The sequence below is a fragment of the Vidua macroura genome, chromosome 2, assembly GCF_024509145.1.
Source record: "Vidua macroura isolate BioBank_ID:100142 chromosome 2, ASM2450914v1, whole genome shotgun sequence".
NCBI lineage: Eukaryota > Metazoa > Chordata > Aves > Passeriformes > Viduidae > Vidua > Vidua macroura.
In genome coordinates this window covers 79570533-79595633 of record NC_071572.1, presented here as the reverse complement: position 1 = coordinate 79595633, position 25101 = coordinate 79570533, and the positions used below count along the sequence as shown (strand labels likewise).

Below are 25101 nucleotides of genomic sequence, written 5' to 3'. Positions count from 1 at the left end.
CCCAGACTCTTCCAAAGAATCTTAATTTAGGTCATTGAAATAAAGCAATCAAATTTTGCAGTTTTTGTGAAAAATGTTGACCTGGTATTTCAGCGTCCCATTAGCACGACTTCACACCAGACCCCTTTAGTTTCTTTCATTGATCACTCCAGCACAGCCTCAGGTCAAGGCAACATCCAGTAACACACAAGAGATGAAAGGAAAACACAGACCTTGCTTCAGCCATGGCATTCAGGGGCCAGAACCTGCCCTTTCCAGTACTTACAAACCTCCCTGGAGGTGAACAACAGCCACTGACACAACCGACCATCAGTCTCAACTCTAAACTAAGATGTGATTGCAATTAGAATGCAGAACAGAATTTCCTGCACAGGGATTGCATGCACTACACGTGTATTTTCAAGGATCTTCATTTCTTATTTCACAGAACTTTGTTTTATACATACACAGAGAAATACACTATAGAGACTCTATATGGATACACAAGAGATCAGTATTTCAAATTCTTTGAGCAACTATGAAAAAGATGGGATTTTCATTTTCTGTTTGCTGATAATTCAGTACCATAAATAAACACTTCTTCCTCTTTTTGTAGGCCAGTTCCAGGAAAAAAGAATCCTGTGGATGAACTTTCTAGCATAAACTAGTCAATAAGAAGGATTCTGTCTCTGAATTATAATTTATTTCAGTCTGAGGCTGCAAGAGTAACTACCACCTAGGAAGCAAGCAGGCAAAGCCTATCAAAGAAGAAATGTACTAAGGGTACAGAGAAAGCTTTCAACTGTAAAGAAATCATTTACAGTTCTGCAAAAATAAACACTGAGAGCAGCTCTGAGTTTGGTGGAGCTCATCAGGTACCTGAGGGACACTCGCTTTAAAAGATTTACTTTCTCCTGTTGGAAGATGCCAGACTACTCCACTGGGGCTGTTGATAGTTGGATATTGATTTTTGCACTGTGGACTCTCAAAAGGCATCTACATCATACACTCTTAAACTTTTAAAATACTTTTCCTAGTGGCCATTTCTTGACCACTCCCTTCCACTCTGTTATTTCTGAAACACTTAAAGGAGGGTTTTCCAGGCACTGTAGTGTCCTACCATCTCAGTTCTGAGAGGTCAAAGCATACTGGTGCATGAACTGCTGTCTAAGACCTTAAAAAAAGGCAGAAAGAGTCACTACTGACAAACAGTGAAAACCTTTTTTCCCAGATGTAGAAGCAAATGGTGGTCTTGATTGGTGAGAAGTTGGACATATCCTGAGTGTGTCCTGGAATGCATTCAAAGTAGCATGGCCAATAGATCAATGGATGGGATTCTGTCCCTCTACTCTGCTCTGGTGAGATCCCACTTGGGGTGCTGTATCCAGCTCTGGGATCCCACCATAAGGAGGATGTTGAATTTGTTGAATGCAGAGGAGACCATAAAGGTGGTCAGAGAGCTGGAGTACCTCTCCTGTGGAAACAGGCTAAGAAAGCTGGAATTGTTCAGCCTGGATAGCAGAAGGCTCCGTGGAGATCTTAATGCAGCCTTTCAGTACCTAAACGGGGCTTATAAGAAAGATATGGACAGACTTTTTAACAGGGCCTGCAGATGTAGGACAAGGGGTTTAAACTAAAAGAAGGTAGACTTAGCCTACATCTAAAGAAGCCATTTTTTACAATGAGGGTTGTGAAATATTAGAGGAGGTTGCCCAGAAGAACTGTGGATGCCTTATCCCTGGAAGCATTCAAGACACTGTTGGATGGGGCTCTGAGCAGCCTGATCTAGGGGAAGCTGTCTCTGCTTGTTGCAGGGTGCTTGGACTAGATGGCCTTTAAAGTTCCCTTTCAACCCAAACTGCCCCATAATTCTGTGATCTCTACAAAAGCAAGATATATAGATGGGTATAAAAGAATAAGACATCAAGTCAAATTAAAATACATGTGTCATTCAATACAATCTGTTCTTCAGAGTTCCAGCTGTTCATATCTTTGAAAACGTCTATATATTCACCTTGGAAATTAGTGATGAAAAAAGAATGATTAATAGCACAGTAGTGATTATTTCTTAGATTTACAAGTATGAAAGTGATTAAGAGCTGAGGCCTGGAATAAATTCTTTTTTGAAATGTATCAGGATTTCTTTTTCACTGCTTCTTCAAGATTTTTAAATTTTAGCCTTTAAGCCATAATTTCACACAATACTCTGAGTTGGAAAGGACCCACAAGGATCATCGAGTCCAGGCCCATATGGGGATTGAAGACACAACCTTTGGTGTTGGTGTTTTTAGAACCACATTCTATCCAGCTGAGCTAATCTAAGGTCACCTGTGACTAGTTTTAGCCTTTCTAGTTAAGATTTGAATAATTCCTTCAATTTGATGAAATGTAGAAACCCAATCTTTTAGAGAATGATAATCTCCAAGTAGAAAAATTAAATCTTCTCATGGTGGTGCTTGATGCCATTGAACTATCAAGTCAAAGGAAAGAAGAGACAAAGTAGATTTTTTAGTTCCTCCACTGAACAGAGCCTGTGGTGAGAACAGAACTAAATTTATCAAAGTTAACACAACACAATGCAAGATGATAAATTACCATTGAGAATTTACTCTTTTGGAATATAATTCTATGAATATATTTAACCTGATTTTCTAAGGAAATAATTATGCTATGTGAGCATTCATACCTGTCTCTCCCTCAGCTATAGTGAGACAATAGGCAATTGCAATGAAATCTGAAAAAGTGAGGAGGAAGCAAAACAACAGGTTCCTAAAAACTTGGTAAAACTATATGGTTAATTAAAAAATGGACATTCTGAATGCAACCTGTATTGTTATGACAGGCCAGAAAATTCACAGGAATATAAAAGAAAAAGAAATAGAGACCCTTCATTCATGTCTCAGCCTTGGCAAAATTCTCAGTCAGAGCTCAACCTTTTCAGTCAATCTCAGGATGCAAATGCACTGGGAACTAGATGTCTTTAATTCCAGTGTTGATAGAATGTGATTTTTCCAAATAGTCTATTTCACAAAACCTAATAACATTCGTTTATACAGCTACAAAATGAAAATACATACCAAACGTGAAAAGAATCTATTGAAAACAGCTCTATTAATCATAAATGTCCTCTTTTTGTCCAACATCTAAAAAGCAGTCAAGGTTAGATGAGCAAAAAGGTTCTGAGATCTGAACTCAGATGTTGAACTCAGCATGAATCCAATAAGAATCATTAAGTGACCCGCTGTCTTAACGTTTCTTCAGGGCAAGTATTGATATTGCCTGATATTCCTACCTCTATTAAAATCCTCTATTCAGCATCTGTCTCAAAACACAGCACTTGTACCAAGGAGTCAATCAATTAAAACTTTCCTCCAGCTTAGGAAAGTTGGTTAGGCTTTGTACCAGAGACTATTTGATCATCTCTTACACTGACCATGGATTTACAAATGCAAATAAGTCTCTTGATAGCACTGGGTATGGTTTTTTCAAGTCCTTCAGTAATGGAAGACTAACATCACTGCAATAATATGAATTATTTTATGTAGCATTTCCTTTCTAAAATGTATTTAATATTCAAGCTAGAACAAGGTAATATTTTAAGAATTTTGTCTGAGTGCGCATTTGGGCATTGTATTTTTTTTTTTAAGAATCACAAAGCATTAGTCTACACCCATATCTGTATTTTATGCTGGTAAGTTAGCAGAGAATCTCACATATTCTCTGAGGTATGCCAAGGTATTTAAACTGTCTTTTTTTTTTCCCTACATAAGACAATTTGTTTGATTTCTCTTAACTCTGTAACTGTTATTCAAGTGTGTTCTTACCAGAGCTCTAGATGATTTAATAGTTAGCTCAGAGATTGGTGAAGGTACCTGATAAGTGGCTGGAACAACTGAAGAGTAAAAGGATAAGAGCACCCACTAAAGAGAGGGCTGTCAGGGGGGTACTTACAACTTCTTTAACTCCTGGAAGCAGCACTGATCACAGATTTAAGGTGGATCTACCTCAAATTAATCATCTATGTCAAGCCTCACTGATGCCTTTTAATCTCAAATCCCCAAGTATTTTTTAACTGCAAAGTAGAACACAATTTAAATAGAAACAACTGAATAACATTATTTCAAAGAGAGAAAAATTTTTAAAAAAGGCTTTCTTCAAAAGCCCCCTGTAACTTTGCAGTCAACTTCCTGGTACACCAGCATGGTCTTGGGCGGCTCGGGGATGCTCAGCAAGCCCTGCACTGTCCTTCCCACCAGACCATTAGCACAGTTTGCTCTTGGCATTTTGGGGACTCTGCTGATTTGCTCTCCAGCTCCACACTGGACATTTTCTGCCAACATGCACACAGTAGCCTTCTATTACCCCAAGAGATGGGGACATCTCCTCACCCTGGGGCAAGCTTCATACCAATACCAGTAGCTCTCTTCAGGAATAGGTCCCACAAATCCATGTCACCTATGGATGAAGGTGATCTTCTAATAATTAAATTAACAGTGTATATAGAGACTGGGAAGTGCTCTGAAGTAATCAATCCCTTACCACCTTGCCTTTCATTCTATTATTTAAAAGAAGGCAAGTAATGGTGCTTTTTCCCTAATATATCCTCACCTTTTTTTTTTTTTCCACATTTTAAAATCTTTAAATTATACTGACTATTTCAAAACCTTTAAATTATACTGACCATTTCAAAATATGTATAAATTTCATGAAGAAAATATTTGATGGTTTTGGCCATGCAGAATTCTGTGACTTGAATAACTGGACCAAAATGTAAAGTTTATTACCAGCTGTTTGATATGGGCAAACTACATTTTTCTCTCTCAACAGCAGAAATCTTAATATATTTTTCAGCTTTGCCATTAAATACAGAGAGATGATTTTCCTCTAATTTCTAAAAGCAGTTTTGTGGAAGAAAATGGATAATCAACATGGAGAATGTCTTTTTTCTGAAAACGCTTTTAGTCTGACATAAATGACAGCTATTTAAAGGCAATCACTTGTGTTTTATATCTCACACAAAAACCAGCAGACACAGTACCCTGCCTTTGAGACAAAACACTGATACATGTGACAGAACATTTCAAGCAATAGTAATCAGAAGCCACAGATCCAGCATCATCAAGAAAACAACTGAAACATTGTCCATTAAGATCTGTATCGCTTTTTGCTATTGTTGCTCAGCCTTTAGCTGATATTACGCTGCACTATGAATAACCAATTATCCTCATCTGACCGGTACAGGAGATGCAAATCACATTTGTTCTGCAGTATGTACACTGATAACTTACACATCTGTTAAAAATAAAGCCCTTTTCAAAATATCACCCAGGAGGCATGTGTTCTGTTCTCTGTTCAGTGACCTTTGGAAACTCTAGTCCAATGAATAACTAGTGATGCGCGAGTAAGTTGGGAGACACTAGATGAAAAGTGCCTATAACCTTATCTGTTATGAAGATGGCTATGATAAAAAGATACATTGCTCTTTCATAATTTGCCTGAGAGCAAATCAATGAGAACATAAACTTGCATCCCCTTAAGTTTAATGGTTATGTAATTCATTATCCTGGACAATTAAAAATATAACATGCAGAAAAAGTGTAGTGAATTATATCATTTAAGTATCTAATTTAATTGTAATTTGCTACCTTATAGCATTTGTTCACATGGCATCAACCACATCTTGATAAATCTGGCCTTCCATTCAATCATTTTATGTAGAAAGAAACTGAACTGTGCTTCAAGATGGAAAAACTTCATATTCCCAAATATTGATAGAACACTAAAGGAATTCAGCAATGACATTCTTGCATCTGTTAGAAACCTTTGTAAGGGTTATGACATATTACAAAGCTCAGATTTTCTTTCTCACACCCTACATGGCCCATATGGCCTCGATCTGTGTCCGACAAAGTCAGTACTGTAAGACAACAGCTACATAACCAAAAGGCAAGAAAAAAACACCAAATCCAGGGAGACGTGGTACAGCACATATGGCTTTGCTTTTGGTGCTACATTACCAACAAAGCCTTCACTGCAAGCCCTCAGGTAATTCAGCCTTTGAGTAAGCGTATCTTTTAAGCATAGATATGGTCTATGGCACTTATGTAGCCATGTAAACATTAAAAACCCTTTCAAAATTTTTCTTTTACAGTATAACACTACACATCCTCTATCATGCACATATGCCAGGAAACCAGAGATTTTTAGAGAAAACATTCCACCATTCCAGTTGACAAGCTAAAAAAGGAGTTACCAACTCATAGAGAATCTTCACAATAACCAAACACCCAACTGAGCACTGACAAGAGTTATGGGGAAGAAAAGCCTTTTGAATGCAAGTAGCTAAACCATAAATTTCTTAACAACATGAAAGACTTACCTATTGTATCGCTTGCATTTTTACAGTTTAGAATAAACAGTGGACACCTTTATTCAAAAGGTAAACAAATTGATTCTTAACCAATTTTAATTTCATAATTAATCACATTATTTTTATTACCGATTATATTTTTCCTATAAGAAAGAATAAATTATACTTACCCTCTCCAAAGTAATTTCTTCAAATTCATATTCAATTTCTGTTCCATTGACCTAAAGAAAATAAAATCAGAAAATTCTTTAAATCCACATGGAAGGTAACTTCATAGGCACACTGTACAGCAGTTCCAGTATCATCAGTTTACTGAAGCACATTTTCCAACATAGAGCTTAGGAGTTCTAAAGTATTGAATACTTAACTCCCCTTTGTCTAATATAAACTGAAAATAGTAAAAGTTCAGTATGTAATGGCAATTTAAATCACCAACATAATAAAACTGATATTTGATAAAACATCTTTGTGGACTTTGTGCCAATGTTTAATAGTTTCCAAGGTAATAGTTTCAAGTCAAAATAGAAGACCTACTTCTAATAGTCTCACAATAGAAAAAAAAAATATATATATATATGCATTGTCTTACAAGCTCCAATTTACACTGAAATACAAAACCAGACAGGAAATTCACAGTCCTTATGTATAAATTACTCACTGATACATCCACTGAAATACATCTTGTTTACTATATTAACCTAGGGCAAGAACATGACAGAGAACCTTTGCAAGAGACAGCTGAATGGCAAAAAGGCACAGAATGTTAATGTAATTCCTATGCTGAGTCCCAGTGTCAAAATAAATTAAGCTACAAAATGTAGAGCACCAAAATGGATTGTGCTGGACAAGAAATCTATCAGCTGAAGAGATGATACTGATTTAAGCAGTATTCCAAAACCTTGTTCCAGTCTGACATGGATTTTTTTTTTTTGTTCCTCCAGGCGACTCACTTAACATATATCTTTCTCCTTTTTCTCATTTCTTAAATGGGTAGCGTAGAGCATCTGAGAAAGCTACAAAGGCTCACTGTATTGCGGGTAAGCTAGAGAGCAATGAAAATATATCTATCATTAAAATCTCAGAAGAATTTCAAAGTATCACTTCGATACAACTAGTCAGCAATTTTTGACTTGGCCAAAAAGTATTGATTAAAAAAATAAAAAAACAGAAGAAAAATTTATTAATCATGCTATTTTAGTTTCTGTAATGATGGGATATGCCCTGGAAAATAGCTTTGCTTTAGTGTCTTACTTAATTTATACTTAATGAAAAAAAATATTTCTCAAGACCTAAACTGAAGGATTGGGATTGACTTCATCTTGGAGGAACAAATTTGTTATTTCTCAAAACATGAACATTTATCACTCCTCCCCACTCCCAACTGCTAATTTTCTGCATTAGATTCCTAACTGCAATCATAAAACACCGTATATAAATCAATCTTTATCTCGTCAAGCACCTTTCAAATGTAATTAGGTACTTCTCTTGTGAATATTTTAACAAGTTACATGTATCTGCCAAACAAAAGCTTCCTCTAAGATCTACCAACTCTGTAATTTGTTTACAATTCAAGATGTGATAAACCATGAAATCAGTAATAGAAATACAATCTCCAGAATCTGTGTTGAAAAGGAAAGAGAGAAAAGTCCAAACAAACAACTCATGTTTAACAATTGCAGGAAAACACAGCATCTATGAATATAATATTTAATATGTGCATAATATTTGGGGTTTGTAGTTTATTAGGATTGGGTAATCACATCACATTACACTTACACCAGAGATGAACAAAAAAATTTTACTACAGGATGTCTTCCTGCCCAATGTTATCACTTTAATGCTTTCTGCATAGCCTCTTTTATTAATATAGGCAACTTACTATATATGATCTTTACAGCTATTCTATTTTTTGTCCTTTCTTGTCTAATGATAATGAAATCAAAGCTATCTATATGTCTCTGTTTTCATGAACTTCTCTTTCATCTTAGGTTGGTGGATAGCTCTGATCTATGCCTTCAATTCCTCAGTCTTGCTCTATAAAGCTGTCTTTGCTTCACTGCTTATAATCGCTTTTCCTTTGCATTAAAAACTCATTAGTGCAGCAAAATGGGAAAAAGAGGGATATGAGAAGTGAGCAACCTCTGTGAAAAGATGAAAGGAGAAAACACAAGCTGAATACTCAATTTGTATTTGCACACAAACGTTATCTTGCTTATGACCATCTGAGAGGTTTCTATTATCATCCACAGTGGCGATTCTGAAAATGCCTTCAATTCAAATCAAAATTAATTGCAGCAGAGATCCATTATCAGGCTCCATAGCAGCAGGGGTGATATGAATTAAAAAGCTGATCTTGATCCAGTTCCTTTTGTTATTTAAACATACATGTCTGCACATACCGTTCACTGTCCTGTTTGTTTTGCTGGTTGCTCAGCAAACCAAAGCAATTATTTCTTAAAGAATCTAATAAGATACTATACCCAACTGAGGCAGGTGAATGATGCTTTATGCAGTACCACTCATTGCTAGCACCATTTAACTCCACATTTAGACTCTCTGGCTGCACCTACACTGCTAAATTATAGTCAGTTTTCAGCCAAGTCTCAGTGCTTAGGGCTGTTTCTGTCTGGAGCCTGCTGGAAGCAAATGGCCAAGGACTGAGCCAACACTTAAGCAGAAAGAGAATCATGGCTCCAGCACTGGAACTGGCTTGTTGGTGCTCTCATTTAGCAGCATATGGATGTACCCTCTGTTTTTGTACATTTTAACTTGACAGTCTCTGGCCTGTCAAAGCACCTAAACAAGCTGTCTGAACCTGCAACTTCAGTTTCTCACAAGTAGTGGCAACCTACTCTTGTGTCCCTCTTTTAATAACTTTTCTAATCATGCTTTTTTATCAGATTGCAGCAAGAACAGAAAGCAAAATTTACTACAGCCTCCACGATTTTAGATAACTATGAAAAATTACAAACATTTTCATTCAGTTTTCTCTTCTCCACAATCAAAGAAATTACCAGCATTTTCCAGTTGTTTGGGAAAAAGTCTTTCTCAGCTTCCCAGAGTGCAAGTTTGTCATGACAGCTATCTTTAATCTCAAGTAAAATTTACATTTATAATGCTGAAATGTGAGGTAGTCATCTAACTCTACACTGAAGTGAATAAAAACAGGCACAAGAAGGTCTTAATTTCATCCTCCGCTAAAAATCTCAGGTAGATGAGGTGAATTGTGGCTGGACGTTTCCTTTCACTATGTACAGAGTCTAAAAATGATGTGTGAAGTTGGGTGAACACTTGCCTTAAATCTGTTTTCTCTGCATTCCTCCTGGCTATAGACTGGTAACACATTTCTGCTTAAGAGATGCCATATACCTTTTATAATTATGCACCACTGAAAGGCCAGATCTCCAGTTTAGGAGCTTTTCCAACTGCTTTTCTGGGCTTGTCTGCACCTGTAACTGGCAGCAAATGCCTGTCACAATATCCAGCAGCTACTCCCACAAGCCCAACCTATAAGGATACCCACAAGGAACAACTCAATCTTTCGCCTTCTCCAAAAGCCAAGAAACACTGCTCTTGGCTTCTGTGCAAACTGATTTGCACTCTTCTGAGAAAGATGCTCAACAGCACCTATGACAGCAAGGGACCACAGGTCTGCAGCAGAAGTGGGCAAGGATGAGGTCTGTGGGAGGACACAACCAACTGCATCCCTTCTCCAGCATACAGGAGCTGGAATCAACATGTGTCTCATCCAGGAACTCGTATTTCCATCAGAAGAAAAAAGATACTATTGACCAGGACAAATTGTAAAAGTGCTACATGGGAGCAGACATGCATGAAATTTTTAGATAATTTTGAGGGCTTCTGTTGCATGGCCAACATACACTTGCAATGCAAGAAGGTTCTCAGCCTCCTGACCTTACATATGTTCATGATCCAGAGTGTGATGAATGCTTCTTGAATAAATTACCAAAATTTAAATAAGCCCCAATGTTTAAAAGAACCCCCCACAAAGGCAAGGTAACAGTTGCACCTGTTATTCTAGAGGAATCTCCAAAACATTTGACAAGAAAATGTCTTTAAGTGAGAGACATAATGTAGGGTAACTATCTAGATTCCACCATTCAAGAGAAATTTCCTGGCAAAGCTCTCATCGCTATTAGAGTTCACTTGCCTCTCTAAGAAGAAAGCATTACTCATCTTCAGTGACACTTACTTTCAGAAGAGTAAGAAATAAGAAACAGGTAGAGAGGTTTTTATACACAATTTTGTGAAATATCTGAAATAAAGCCCTGCATACAGAATGCCAAAGTAAGGACCCGACAAACTCAGATTGTTTGTTCCTTTATATGAAGACTCTTAACTTGCCAGGAAGTTTCTCTCCTTTACTGCAGTTTAAGGGTGATCTAAGCAGCTGAAGTAGTCCCTTACTGAAAAATCAGTTGTACAGATTATGCTAAGTTCCTAAAATCCTTGAGACAAACATTCTGTTGGGTTTTTCATTTTCTGCCACATATTCTGCCACTTCATTAACACTTTTTAAGATACTTTTTCTCATAGTAACAACTGTAATTTGATATTCTTTTATTTTACTTCTGCATTTATTTGATTTGATGGACTCGTTTATAATTGAAAAGTAAACATCACATAATTCTTTCTTGCTATGCTTCTACCCTACTACAACTGCATCCACTCAATAAGATATATATTTCATTATGTGAATTTCCGTGGTAAGACCTGTACTATGATAGCGGCAACAATCCAGTCAAAACACACAGTTTATTCAACTGCAAGATTTCAAAACCCCTGGACCTACCCTTTCTTATGAAAACTGCCATCAGACCCATTTGTTATGCTAAGTCTTATTTTCAATAAGAGATGGTTTTGCCTAAAAATTACATCTGTAGACTTTTATTACAAGCAAAACTCATTTTAATCATAGTTAATTGGGTATTGTTTTTCAGAAAACTGCAAGACAGAAGACTGCTGCTTCTACTTCTGCTATCATATGCATAGGAGGATAACTATCCTGACACTGATTTTCATTCAAGATGCAAAATGAATGGCTGTATGGCTTCACCAGTTGTGTTATCACCCAAACCTCAGCAGAATACAAGATTGTCAAGTTCTTGTTGTGCAAGTAACCTCAGGATATATTTGTCCTTCAGAAATTTCCAGTTGGTTGTATAATTAAGATAGTCACAGACTCAGAGAATAATAGAATGGTCTGGATTGGAAGGGACCTCAAAGATATCCGTTTTTGAACCCCCTACCAGGGGAAGGGACATCTTCCACTAGACCATGTTATTTTACATTTCAGAAACACCAAGCCCATTTGGGTATCTAAAAAGTCTTAAACGGCCTTTCATAGTTTCTGTTTTGTCACCAAAGCTAAAGAATTATCTTTATTTAGCCCTTTGACAACTCCAGGTTTGGGTTACTTCTTTTATTAATTGTCAAAGGAAAGCTGCTGATGTTCTTTTGATTTTGATTTCCAAAACCATTAAATGTTTCCTTTCTTACTGCATATAAACATACAGAAAATACTCCCCTGATTTCACTGATTTCAAATGTAATGACTTTAAAGTTTTCAAGCTGTCCTAAAAAGGCTGCCAGAAAGTCTTTCATGCTAGTCTTTATCTGAGTGAGTGCATTTTGTGGACTATTTATGTGAGATATCCAGCATCTATTTTTAATTATGGTGCATAACTAAGCTGATTTCCTTCTTTTTACCCATGCTTCCTTTAGGAAACAAGGAAAATATGTTACGTTTCTGAATCAAAATTTACCATAACCTAAAACTTTCTTGTTGTAATATGACTGTTCTGGTGTGAAGAATGAAGAGTAAAAAACCATAGAGTTTTCAAAGAAATTTATACTTTATCAGGAATAGATCTTTGTGGATCCTTCCACAGATGCCCAGGGAGCACTCGATCACCAGTCACTGTACATCCTTCAGGGAAGATATTACCTTCAACATGTAATTAGCAGAGCTCCAAGAAGCCAAATCTAGCTCTTGGTCAACACCTGCAAAGATCTGCAGTCATGATTCGCTTGTACCCTGCTCAAAGGGTGCTATATTCACTCATTCTTCCCTTTTTAGATGTCTCTTATATCCTTCAGGACCTAATTTTTATTCAGACTCTTCTCCAATGATTGTCAGAATACTCACCCTTTCCTCTTTCTGCCTCCCTCACTGTTATCCTGGCTTTTCTTGTTTTCATTCCCTTGGAGAAAATACCCATCTAGCAAGTAACAATTGATACTCTTCTCTGGTTGATTCTCAAACTGCAATTTTATTTTACTCTACCACATTTCTCATATCTTGTTCACAGCAGTCCTTTTTTTCTTGTCTACTGTGAATCACAATCCCCCAGCTGTAATCACAGCTTCTCATGTCTCCAAGTCAGCCTCCGCTGCTTTCTGATTTTCATGCCTTTCAGTTTTTTTTTTCCTTATTACCTCCCAAATTTTTTTTTGTTTTCCTCTCACACACAGATGCACGCACACGTACATATCAATTTAAAGTTTATCTAATCCCACTTCATCTGAAGCAATATTCCTGATGAGTTTTCTACCTTCTTATGTTTTCCAACTAAACTTGAAACGTAATCTTCTCCCAGGACTCCTATTAAGCCACTCATACACTCTGTGTTCCTTGATTCTTTTCACTAATGCTTTACCTTCTTGACCATAGTTTCAAGACCTTGTCAAAATAAGGGATTCTTTTATGGTTTCCCCTACTCACTGCTCTCACTCCTCATAATCCTTTTTGCTATTCAGCAACAATTTAGATTTACTTCTTTTTATCTGTTCTGTCACCATAGAGCTGACACTTTCTACAGTATGAAAAAAAATTATGCCCTTCTCCAAGGTATTCTTATTATTTTATGAGGTTTACAATGAGCCATCAATTTTTCTTTCACCTCTTCTTTGTTTTGTCCATATTTTGATGGAAGCATTATTTTATGTGTAAGCACTTGATATAGCTAATGCAGACTCAACACAAATTTCCTAGCTTTATAAGCCTAATGCAGGAGCAGATAAAAGCAGAGATCATGATTTCAAGTGGGGTTCACAGTAAATGGAAGTGGAATTACATCTGTGTGTGAATTCTGTTTAGGCTAGCACTTCCACCTTGTACAAAATTAGTACCAACAAAAGAAGAGTGCACAGCTTGGTTTTGCCACTTACAACCTTCTCTCTTATACTAAAAGAAATTCATATACCTTCATATCACCCATCTAAAGGGTAGTTTTCTAAGTTAAGAAGCGATCTAGGTTTCGAGTTTTTTTTACAGGTACTGGAGAGAAGAATCAAGGGGGTCATTTATGCCATGCATCTTAGTCTTTGGATGGAATAGTTGTTTAAGAACTTGTTTGCCCACTGATTATATGGGGGAACTCTAGACTTCCAGGATTCATATCCTAAAAAAATGATTTCTTAAAAAAAATAACAGGGTGTTTGGAACTAGGTGATCTTTAAGGTCCCATTCAAACAGTTCTGATTCCATGAAAATTCTTCATTTTTTGTATCCTAAACTTAGAATGTATATCACTGCAGAAATCTGAAACAGTACATTCCAGAAAACTGGATGCAGCGATTTCTTCCTGCAAAATCACATTCTTTCTTGTACAATTCAGGTCATTTACTATACAGCTTCAGAAGCTCACAATCACTTTGCCTCTTATTTTCTTCTGTGCTTCTGCCATTCCTGACATGGTAATATATGAGTTATCATAAACACTCAGTTTGTTAGGTTCTTCTATCTCTGCTCTATTTCAGATTTAGAAGAAATCAAAAAATTTGAACTGTTCAGATATTTCTAGAAATTATTTTTTCTAGTGTAATCTATGATTCCATGCACAATATACATAAAAATGGAAAATAGCTGTTGCTTGATGGACCTTATTTCACCAACAAAGATTATAATGTAAATTGGGACTTAAAAGGTAATTTTAAAAAATGCTTAATACTTCAATTTGCGTAGTTTGATTTTAAAGGTTGGTAACTGCAAGAGTGTTTAAAAGGCAGAAATTATTACATGTGGGTTAAGTTTGATTCATTTAAACATGAGTAATAAATATTTCTCAGTTTTAGGGAAAAACCAATAGTATACTAACAGCAAAATTTTAGGCAAGGAAAGACTAGCACTAATTAACTTCATTCTCTGGTATCAATGACATGTTTCTAGAGCCATTATATAATGAAATATATGTAATAGGCATAATAGGTATACCACATTTCCTCAATAAATAAGTATGCAACCAATATAATCTAATGTCTTACAATTTGCTCAACGGGCACATACTCTGACTCATATATTTGTGCCTAAAATTGCCTACCACTACCTTTGTTTAGCTTTGAGAGTTAATACTTCTTTCACTGCTCTCTCACCCCGTTATCTAAGAAAAAACATCACAATCAATGAATTCTTTTAGGTTCTTTTGTTCTTATGTGTTAACTCTAGCACAAGCACTGAAGGCTAAACTCTACTGTCAGTAGCTCTGGTGCAATCTCACTGGTGTCACTGGGCTTGTACTTGCGTAACTGAAGTTGCAGTTACTATTCTGTGGATGTACTTACATCTGCAGGAGGAAGCAGCCCTGAGAGAGTGAAGAAAATGCCTGCACTAATAGTAAAAATGAGTAATAAGGAGTAGTCACACACATGAAGTACATGCACATTTATAAACCAATATGGATTCCACAGGACAAGCTTTTTATGCATGACTCAGTTGCTTTACAAGTATTTTTACAGCAGCAGAAGGATTTGCTATTTCTCTTAAAATCTTGGAAGGCTCTTTAGTGTATGTGAGGGAAGGGAGCCAGAGTCCCCTGCACTCTACTACTAAAAGCACAGCAGAACAGCTCCCTCATACCCAAGAAGATATTCGGAATGGCTGAGACAAAAATCAGTTGTTTTCTGCTCCTCCTCCCAAGCTCAAGGGAAGAAAATTGATGTAACTGTTGTCCACAGGGATTAACAATGTAAACCCTGAGAACAAGCTAATGCAGCCTAACTGATCATCACCAGTCCCAATCTAAGCCCAGCCAATATTCAGCAAGCTATTCCAAATACTTCTCAAGCTTTCTTGGAAGGAAAAACTGATTTGCATCAGTTTGCGGGAATTTGATTTTTTCATAAAAATTCTTTCAACTTAAATCTAAGGAGAGAGGAAAAAATCACTTTTATCCACCTTCAATCAATCTAATTTCTAACCCAATAATGAAATCCTGAACTTGAAAGTTACTCTGAAAGTAATTTCTATGCATTGCCTCAGTATTCTAAAAAAAAAAAAAAAAATTATTTTCAAGATTACCTATTAATGTATAACAGCAGAGATGAGAGAAGCTTTACTAAAGAACTGAGGAAAGCCAAAAGAAAGCTTGAGAAAAATGCTGGCACATAATCCTTTTTAAAACAACTCAAAAAGGTCACAGTGCTGTCTTGCTTTAAGTAAGCAATGATGAAAATACCTATGACACAAGAAATACTCTAAGAATATTTTTACTATACTAGAATGCACAACTGCAACACAGAAGTACTCTGAAAATGTTTAATGTCACGCAATACTACTTTAAATTGTCAAGTATTTCATCATCTCTTTCCAGAAGTAGAGCATATTTTAGCAGCTATATGAAGTATCTTTATTACATTCTCCATAGGTTTCCTTACATAATGAAACCTGTAATTTCCACATCAAAGCTAAAGTATTTGGCAGCAGATATGTGGAAAGTATTCCAGTTCTTATTTCAACAAAATGCAATGAAGTTAGTGGCCATTGACCATCACAGCTAAATTTGTGTACAAATCTCCTGGACATCAAATGCTCCAATCTGCACAAGGCCACTAACCAGACATTTTACTTGCCATTACTACACTGTACATGCTCCAGCATGTTTGCTCCACAGAAAAGTTATTTTTCAGGATTAAATTTATTTCTGCTTCATCCTGGGTTCATCACAGGAGCCATCAGCCCATTAAAGGTGTGGACACACACCATGAGCAGAGAGGCACAAAGGCAGGTGGAGATACCCTGGCAGAGACCGTTCCTCTCCCAGGGAAGCCTCAGCCCCTGGCTCAGGGTGACAGCCAGCACTATGGGTCTGCTGGGGAGCACCTTGCAGCCTGAGGAGGGCTTCGCTGTCTGTGAGGCTGGGACACCGGCAGGATGCAGGGAACGAGCATCTTGGCATTGCAACAAGACTTAGGAGATGTTTAGGTGAGGAATAAAAGGTGTGGAAAAGGGAAGGACAGATGTGGTTTAGAAGTACAGAGGAAGAAGTACAAGAAAACAGAGGGGTGAGGGGATAAAGGAGGCCAGTCACATGTAGACAAGGCTGGTCAGTTCATTTCTCTATCTGAGCCCTGTGCCTGCTGAACATCTTCTGTCCTGTCTTCTACTAAACTCCATTTTTACCTATTTTCTTGGGTAAGGGGTACTGTGTTCTCTGTGTGTGTGTAGTGGTCTGTGGTACCAGCAGCTGGAGTACATGAAGGCACCCACAAGCAGTGGATGATGGCCAGCAAACACCAAGCTGGGCTAGCTGGGGAGGAGGTGAAGCAGTCAGAAAGCTGGAGTGTGTATGTGTAATTGGAAATAAGACAAAGGAAGAAGTTGGTTACTGAAGGGGCAAGGAATCAAAGGCAGCTGCCCAAGAGACTTTAGGATCCAGGGATTGACTCAGACCCATTTCAATGTGTGTGTGTGTGGGTGTGTGTATTTTACTGTGCAGGAGTAAGGGCAAGGATCAAGGACCAGCTACTGCATGGACCGTGTTTCTCAGCTCCATTATAGGAGGAATCAGAGTCCCACAGGGTATGTGTGTGTTGGTTTGTGCAAAGAGTCTGTACCAGCAGCTGGACAGGGGTTGTAGCATCAGGTGCCAGCATCTGGAACAGCAAGGATCTGGAGCCAGTACTCCTGAGCTGACCAAGTGTCCAAATCCAGCCCCTGGCATTTTTCACACCACATACATGAATACATGTATACACATGGGGACACGAGGAGGCCACTTTTGTTCGTGTGGGCACTGACTGCTGTGCTGCTTTGCTCAGACCTGTGTCTACCTGAATGCCTTCTGCTTGTCCTTGTGCTTATTGGGAATACAGCACTGACCTTGCTACTGTCTGAGCACTGTGGCATGGAGTCCCAACAGCCTTGCTTCCATCAGGCTAGCAAATTTAGCAACCCCCTAACATCTTGCAATAATTTCTTGCACATGTATTGCAAACATAGAATTTTTTTGTTACATGGACTATGACTCGATGCAATGCTAAACCAAGAAAAAAAAATCTTTGCAGACTCATATTCGTTGCTATGTATCTCCTATTTTCATCCAAGCAGAAAGATGAATGTGACAGGAAAAGCTATTACAATCTTGAATTGTTCTTCACCAAGAAACAGCAGGGAAAGAATGGCTAGAAAAATATCTGGAAATATGAAACTGTGCTCAAAGTGTAACCAACGGTGGTTATTATACAACATTAAAGCTTTAACTTTAGTACAGCAGGGTAATTTCTACAAAATATAAACAAACTTGATTTTTGCTACAGCCAAAAATCAAAAATATGTGGAATTAAAGAACTGGGGAGAAAGTCAAGTATAATTTATTTTCTTTCAGTAGATCTGCATATAGAGACAAAGTTCATTGAGACATGATTGAAACAGGGATGCCCAGTTCTGATCAACCTGCCTTATTGATAAGATCAGTCTCCCTAAGACATGAGGATGGCTCCTGTAGATTGGTCCTTATTTTGAAAGAAAGATGAGTATCCTTCAACAATTTCAAGATATACAGAAAAAAGTTTCACAAACTAGAATATATTTGTGTCCTTCTGCATGAAATTCAAATTCTTGGGGAATGAGAGAACACTTCTCTGACTTAGTTTACAAACCAACTCTAAACTAGTACACAATGTTTCTAAAAAGAAATTAAACAGTATTGAAAGCACCAGCTGCAGATTATACTTCTCCTCTAGGGAAAAACCAAGAGGTCATATGGACAGTTGAAGACTTTTAGAATTTTTAGAATAAGAGCAAGCACTACCAAGATACCACATATCTGCTTCTACTAAAGAGAAAGATTACAGTGAAATTTAAGTGATTAATCAACCTTGCACTGTGCACATTATTTGAAAAATTAGTATAGCTCAGTAGTATCAAGATAACCTGACAGTGTGCTATGCTCACCTTTCCATCACCTTTGCAAAGCCTAAGTCCTGAATTTGGACATCAGACAAGATTACTTTTGTTATGACCATGCTAATGCTCACTTAAGCTGAGCAAAGAACAACATTCAGTAAAATGTTTGCCAATATTCAACTGGCAATATTGCCAATATTCAGTAAAATGTTTCTGCGGAGCAAACATAAAACATAACGTACTCAGCACAAATGATTTATGACTAAAAAGAATCCAGAATTTTAAACTCTTGTCATCTTTATGCTGAAAAAATTACAGGTGCAAATTACTCGACAAATGATTGAATATGTTAATGTAAGATACAAAAGAAATGCACTTCAGTTATTATTTCTCTTTACTAATAACCTCAACCAAGTGGAAATTTATCTCATGTAGGAATCTTTATTTTCTATTACCATCAAACTAAGCCAATCTTCTGTAGAAAATTATGAGGGCTGCAATCAGGAAAACAGATATTATCTGTGGCATATTTGCATTTCCTCGTCTATGCTAGGTCATTTAAACATTGATTAAAAATGTAATTTACTATTAAGTCTGATTCACCAGGTCACTGCATTAAAAGTAGCATGAGGTTTTATTGTGTAAAATGTGATTAGAAATAACTCATATTCCCAAAATGTCACAACTTGCAACAGTAGGAACTTCAGAATATTTGCTAAAACTGTGTTAAGTTGTGCTAGTTTTACAGCATGGATCAGCGAATCCCTGGCTTACAGTGAGGGAAAATAAGAGCATTTAAATGGCTAATTTTGCAATTTTGTTAAAAGAGAATGGTGTTCCATTGAGATCTTTTTACATAGTTGTAGGGAATGAGTAAGAACACATTCTAGCTATTCTAAAGTTTTAAGAAAGTTACCATAAATAACAGGAAAAAATGCTGCTATGAAAAACACAGTGAATAATGTTAAGAGCACAAGATAAGGGTATATTTCCTATCCATTGTTATTACTGATGTTGCATTATGTGCTGCCAGTATAAGAACCTTGCGTTGGTTGAACTTTAACAGGTAGTTTTCAAAGCAAAATATTCAATAATTCTACACATAAAAAAGTACATATTCTTAAAATTACAAAGAAGAGTTCTTGTAAAACAAATTTCAGACATACTTCATCTTAAATAAATGAAAAACCCATTGTAATCAAACCATCATGTGTCCAATAAGACATGAAAGCAAGACTTTTCTTTTCTACTTTTCATCAAAACAAGCTTTCTCTTCAATACTGAGCAGCCACTTTCTCTTTACTTCTTAGATTATTCAAGGTCAAAGGAACACATCTGTCTCTGACAGCAATTAATCTGAAATCCTCCAAAATGAAGTCTTATCAAAAAGGAAAGCTTTCCTCCTTTTGCATAATTAAAACAAATAAGATGATGACATCTGTGCTAGCTCTTCTTTAATTTTTTTCACAACAGCTTTCAGTTAAGTTCTACACCTTTCTAAAAGAGTGAATACTGACCAATACAAGTAAGCTAAGGAGTTATTCACTTTCACTCTTTATGCTGTTTGCCAAAACACTTGAGAACTTAACTTCATGACAAAGTAACTAAAAATAAAGCTATTGCTATGGAAAAATAGCCCTGTGTAATTTGAAGAGCTTTATCAGCTTCTTAGAATAACAGAATGGTTTTCATTGGAAGCAATCTAAAAATTGTCCAGTTCCAATCTCCCTGCCATGGGTCTTAATTTTATACATACAGACACATATATATATATATGTATATACACACATTCTAATCAAGTATTTTATGAAAAAGACAATGGGCTTGATGGTTTTAGACCATGAAGCGTACTGTAAAAGCATATTTTGTTATGTTAGCCACTGGATCTCTGCAAACCTACCAACCCAACTGACTTTAGCCTACTGCTACAATATCCAGTAAGGTTAGCTATGGTAGCATAATATATAAAGACTTACACAAAAGGGAAAAAATAATTCAAGGCTTGGCAGAGAATGACAAAACCAAATTTAAGTGATTTGTGGTTTAGGTCAGGTCAGTCCATGTAATTCAAGGCTGCCTCAGATCTCCAAGTGCTTCAAAAAACTTCAAAAACAGGCATACACTGCATTCTGCAGCACATGCCAACATCACAGGCAAATTAAAAATTACATATAGCTGAGTGTAGAGGAGGGGCACATGCACACCTACACACCCCCATATGTATATAGTATATATGATTTTTCTCAGAATGATGAAAATAACAGTCAGTGCAATGCCTGGCTGGCTTCCCCCAGCAGAGGCAGCAAGGATAAGAGTGGTCCAACAAGAACAGACTTTGCAAAAGCAAAGCACTGTACCTCTTTCAAGGGGTTTATTACATTGTCACCTAAGAGACCCTGATAGTGGGTATCCAAAAACCTGTTGGCAAGTGTAGTTTTTTGTAAAAAAAATCTGCTTTACAAACTTGAGAGTCATTGAACTAAGATGGATAAATGCACACCCGTGACCTGGACTGCAATGCTGAAGTACTTGCACTCCAAATCCAAAAAGCATGCTGTGTCTCTATGCTGTGTCCACCTGAAGCCAAGGGATAAAAATGAGTGCAGGATGTAATCTCTACGGTTCAATAAGCTCCTCTCTCCCAGTCTGCTAATTGCAACATTTCAAACAACCATAGAAAGAACTCCTTGATTGAATCTAAAGTCCAGCATTATTCATAGGCAATTGAAAATGGACAGTTATAATGGACAATTACAATTTTGGAGAATAGAAGTGTGAAAGAATAATTAGATATGTGACTGAGGGATGCATTTACTTGTTGGATTGACAGCATATTGGTAATTCTACCTACACCCAGACACCATGAAGGCTTTTTGATTTTTTATGTATTATGATATGTACCACTCAAATAGGCAATGTAGTGTTCATTCCTACAGAAAATAAAAGAAATCTCCTAAAATCATGAAGTTATTTTACTTGAAAGTAAATTTTTTCCCTTAATTCAAAGATATGTCTTTGAGAAGGATTAAATACTAAAAATGCATTCATAATTTTAATGCAAAACACATGAAAAAAATCACATTTTTGCTTCAGAATAACTCTGGCCCTTCTTTAAAAGATGTTTCTTTTTAAAACAGTGTATTTTAAAAGAAAAGGTTTGAAATAAATTTATTTTCAGTTAGAAAAACAGTGGGTATGAAATAGAGGAAAAGTAAATCTTAAGGTCGGTTCTTTGCTTTGGGTTTTCATCAGAAGCAGCATTTTTTTGTTTTTATGCTGTCACACTAAAATCCATTTAGATCATCAGACAGCAGGATGAAAACTTTTCTATTTTTGCATGTTTAAGGGGAGCTGTTTTATATTAGTTCATTAGTTTTGTGCTCTGTAGAAATGTTTTCACTAATGATTACAAAATATTTTAAAAACATTACTTAAATCAAGCCTGTCAATACTGCTATTATAAAAGAAAAATGTTTTATCCCACTGCAGAAACAATGACACATAGAATACAGCAGTGTTTGCCAGTGCAAAAAAAAAAAAAAAAAAAAAAAAATTGCTGTGATACAATTCAAGGGCCAAACCAGAAAAGTCAAGCCAATGCAGCTTTAAAAGACTAGCACAGAGTTCTACCAGCTTTAGCTTTTCCATTGTAATGCATATTAATGACAGGCTGAAAGATGAGTATAAACAATAAACAAAACTGCAGGTTAACAATCTGGAAAACATAAGTCATTAGAGATAATAAGGTGTGTAATCTAACTTTCAAGACTATGATCAAACTAATTAAGAAAGAAGCAATAAATTTATTCTGAGAAGTTAATGGAAAAAATTATATACACCTACATGATGGTATTTTGATATATTTCAATATAATATTAATTAAAAAAACCCAAACTCCATCAGTTTCCTACTTTTGTAAAACTTCAGATCCTATCCTTTTAGACCAAAATTTCTTTTTAGTCTTCTATTACCACTGTCCTCAAAAATTTGCTCATCATCTATAGCAATTGTTGTGGTTCAATCCCAGCCAGCAGCCAAGACCCACACAACTGTTCACTCGACTCCCCTACCAGTAGGATCCGGGAAAGAATTGGAATGGTTAAAGGTAGAAAACATGCGGGCTGAGATAAAGATGGTTCGATAGGGAAAGCAAAAGCCACACAGACAAAAGCAGAGCAAAACAAGGAGTTAATTCACTGCTTCCCATGGGCAGGCAGGTGTTCAGCCATCTCTAAGAGAGCTTGACTTGGGAAGACACACGTCATTACTCTGAATGTTCCTCCCTTCCTCCTTCTTCCCCCAACTTCATATACTGCGCATGATGTCACACCGCCTGGAATATTCCTTTGGTCAGCTGGGATCACCTGTCCCATCTATGTCTCCTCCCAGCCTCCCATCCACCCCCCCGCTCTCTCACCAGTGTGGCAGCACAAAAAGCAGAAAAGGCCTTGACTCTGTGTGAGCCCTGCTCAGCAATAACAAAAACATTTCTATATTAGCAACCCTGTGTTCAGCACAAATACAAAACAGCCTTATACCAGCCACTGTGAAGAAAGTTAACTCTACCCTAGCCTAAACCAGCTCAGTCACATATGACATTGAACATTAATTATGTAAAGACTTGCTTTATTATAAAAATATATAAGGCCACCTACTCCCTCCAATTTACATTTCTAGGTCTAGAATGCACATACATTCTTATTATCCAATAAAAGCCTTTAGAGCACTGCCTTTGCTCAGAAATTCATAAAGTTTTCTCATTCTTTTTATGGTCAGATGTGACAATGTGCTCCCATCCCCAGCCTGCCTTTTATATTCCATTATAACTCTTGCTCAAGTAATAACCCTAAGTGGTGGTCAGTCATGGATGTATCTGGTCCTGACAGGTCAATCTGGCTCCATCGGTACTTGAGGGGAGTCAGGTAACATGATAGGCAAGAACAACATTTGGGCAATATACCCAGCTAACCATTGGTCAATGTCCAACTCAAGTCAAATTTGGAAGAAACTAGCATCTGTAGTCAGTATTGCAAATATGACTATGACTCTATCATCTTACTCCATGAAGGGTAGACAGCCCAGGGCCTGCTGAGCTCTCCTGCATGGTAGTGGGCTGCACACCAGGATTTCCCCTTGAGTAGGAATGCCTCTCAAGGTTACAAGATGCCTTATTTCATCAGATGGTTGGTAAGTGAATTGGAAATAAGCACACTGAAACTTGGCAATCTTTCAGAAAGGATGATTAAACATTGGAATGGGCTGCCCAGGGAGGTGGTTGAGTCACTGTCCCTGGAGATGTTTAGGAAAAGACTGGATGTGGCACTTAGTGCCATGGTCTAGTTGACACTGTGGATTGATCAAAGGTTGGACTTTATGATCTCAGGCCTTTTCCAACCTAATTGATTCTGTGATTGCAAATATATAATCCTTTAGACATCAAGCACTGGCCAAGGCTAAGACAGTCTGGATCCAGCTGCACTTAAACGCTCCTATGAAAGGAAGTTTGGAATAGAATGCGATCCTTTCTGAACCTCATGGTTCAATAGGAAGATCCCCCTAAAATTCTGACTGTTCTCTATCCAGTAAATGCTCAGGTATACCTGGCCATTCATTCTTGTTAAACCACTGCTGCATTTACCACTGAACTTCTCTTATATCAATAAAATATAGTTTCTTCTCACTTGAGAGTGAAGTGCCTGATTCCATCCACAACATCAAAACAGGAAGAATTTATTTTTCTTTTCAGCCTTTGTTTAAGCTTTTATGTGCCTCCTTCTAATGTGCTAAATCTAGCTGCACTAGCTGAATGGCAGAGAGGAAAGCTGAAAGTTTTCCAGAATTCCCCATTTTGGCATCATCCTGGCCCCTACACTGCCCTGCTCCAGGAGGGGCTGAGCTCACAGTGTCCCTAACCTGGGAAGCACCACAACAGTTGCACAGCCCTCTGTGGCCACACTCAGGCAAGGATAAAACAATACAAAGATTTGACTACAGCTCATGAAGACATAACCAACATAGTTTGAAAATTACTTCTTCAGGACATGTCTTACATGTGTCTTCACAGAACTAATCATAGGCAGTATAGTTAGCAAATCAAACCAATAATAAAATAACAATAAGTCAAAATAGTAATAATATAAAAAATAATGATTTGAAAGAACAGTGTGAAACTTAAGAAATATGAAGAATTCATTGTGACTGAAAGGAAAATAATGTACGTATTCCTTAGGTCTTATTACTGTGACAAGATGGGGGAGGAAGGGAACAACCACAGTACCTGCGTGAACTTCCCTAAATATTTTGTTAAGATGAAAAGAAAATAAAATTCCACCATAATATAAAGGCTCCCTTCAATTTCTGTAAGTGATGCAGCAAAGACAGCCTTATAGCTACTTCTAACTCAACATGCAGCTTTTTGGAAATAAAAAAAGAAATAAATAAGGCCTATTCTGTGCAACAGAGAAAATGAGATGATTCATATGTTATTAAAGTAATACTTCTCATTATATAAAGAGATCTAAAATTTACAGCAAAGGAATAGAGAACAAACAAACTCCCACAAATGTTTAATTGTGTTTAAAATGTCACAGAATAATTCGTTTTGTTC

At 36.9% G+C, this 25101-nt stretch overlaps 1 protein-coding gene across 1 annotated transcript in view; it reads right to left on the bottom strand.

The window, feature by feature from the left end:
• Nucleotides 1-25101, bottom strand: part of DLG2 (discs large MAGUK scaffold protein 2) — a 985470-nt gene that overhangs the window by 358502 nt on the left and 601867 nt on the right. The window contains exon 10 of the mRNA XM_053971598.1: nucleotides 6520-6570. Coding sequence (XP_053827573.1) covers nucleotides 6520-6570 — 51 coding nt within the window. The remainder of the gene's footprint in view (nucleotides 1-6519; nucleotides 6571-25101) is intronic.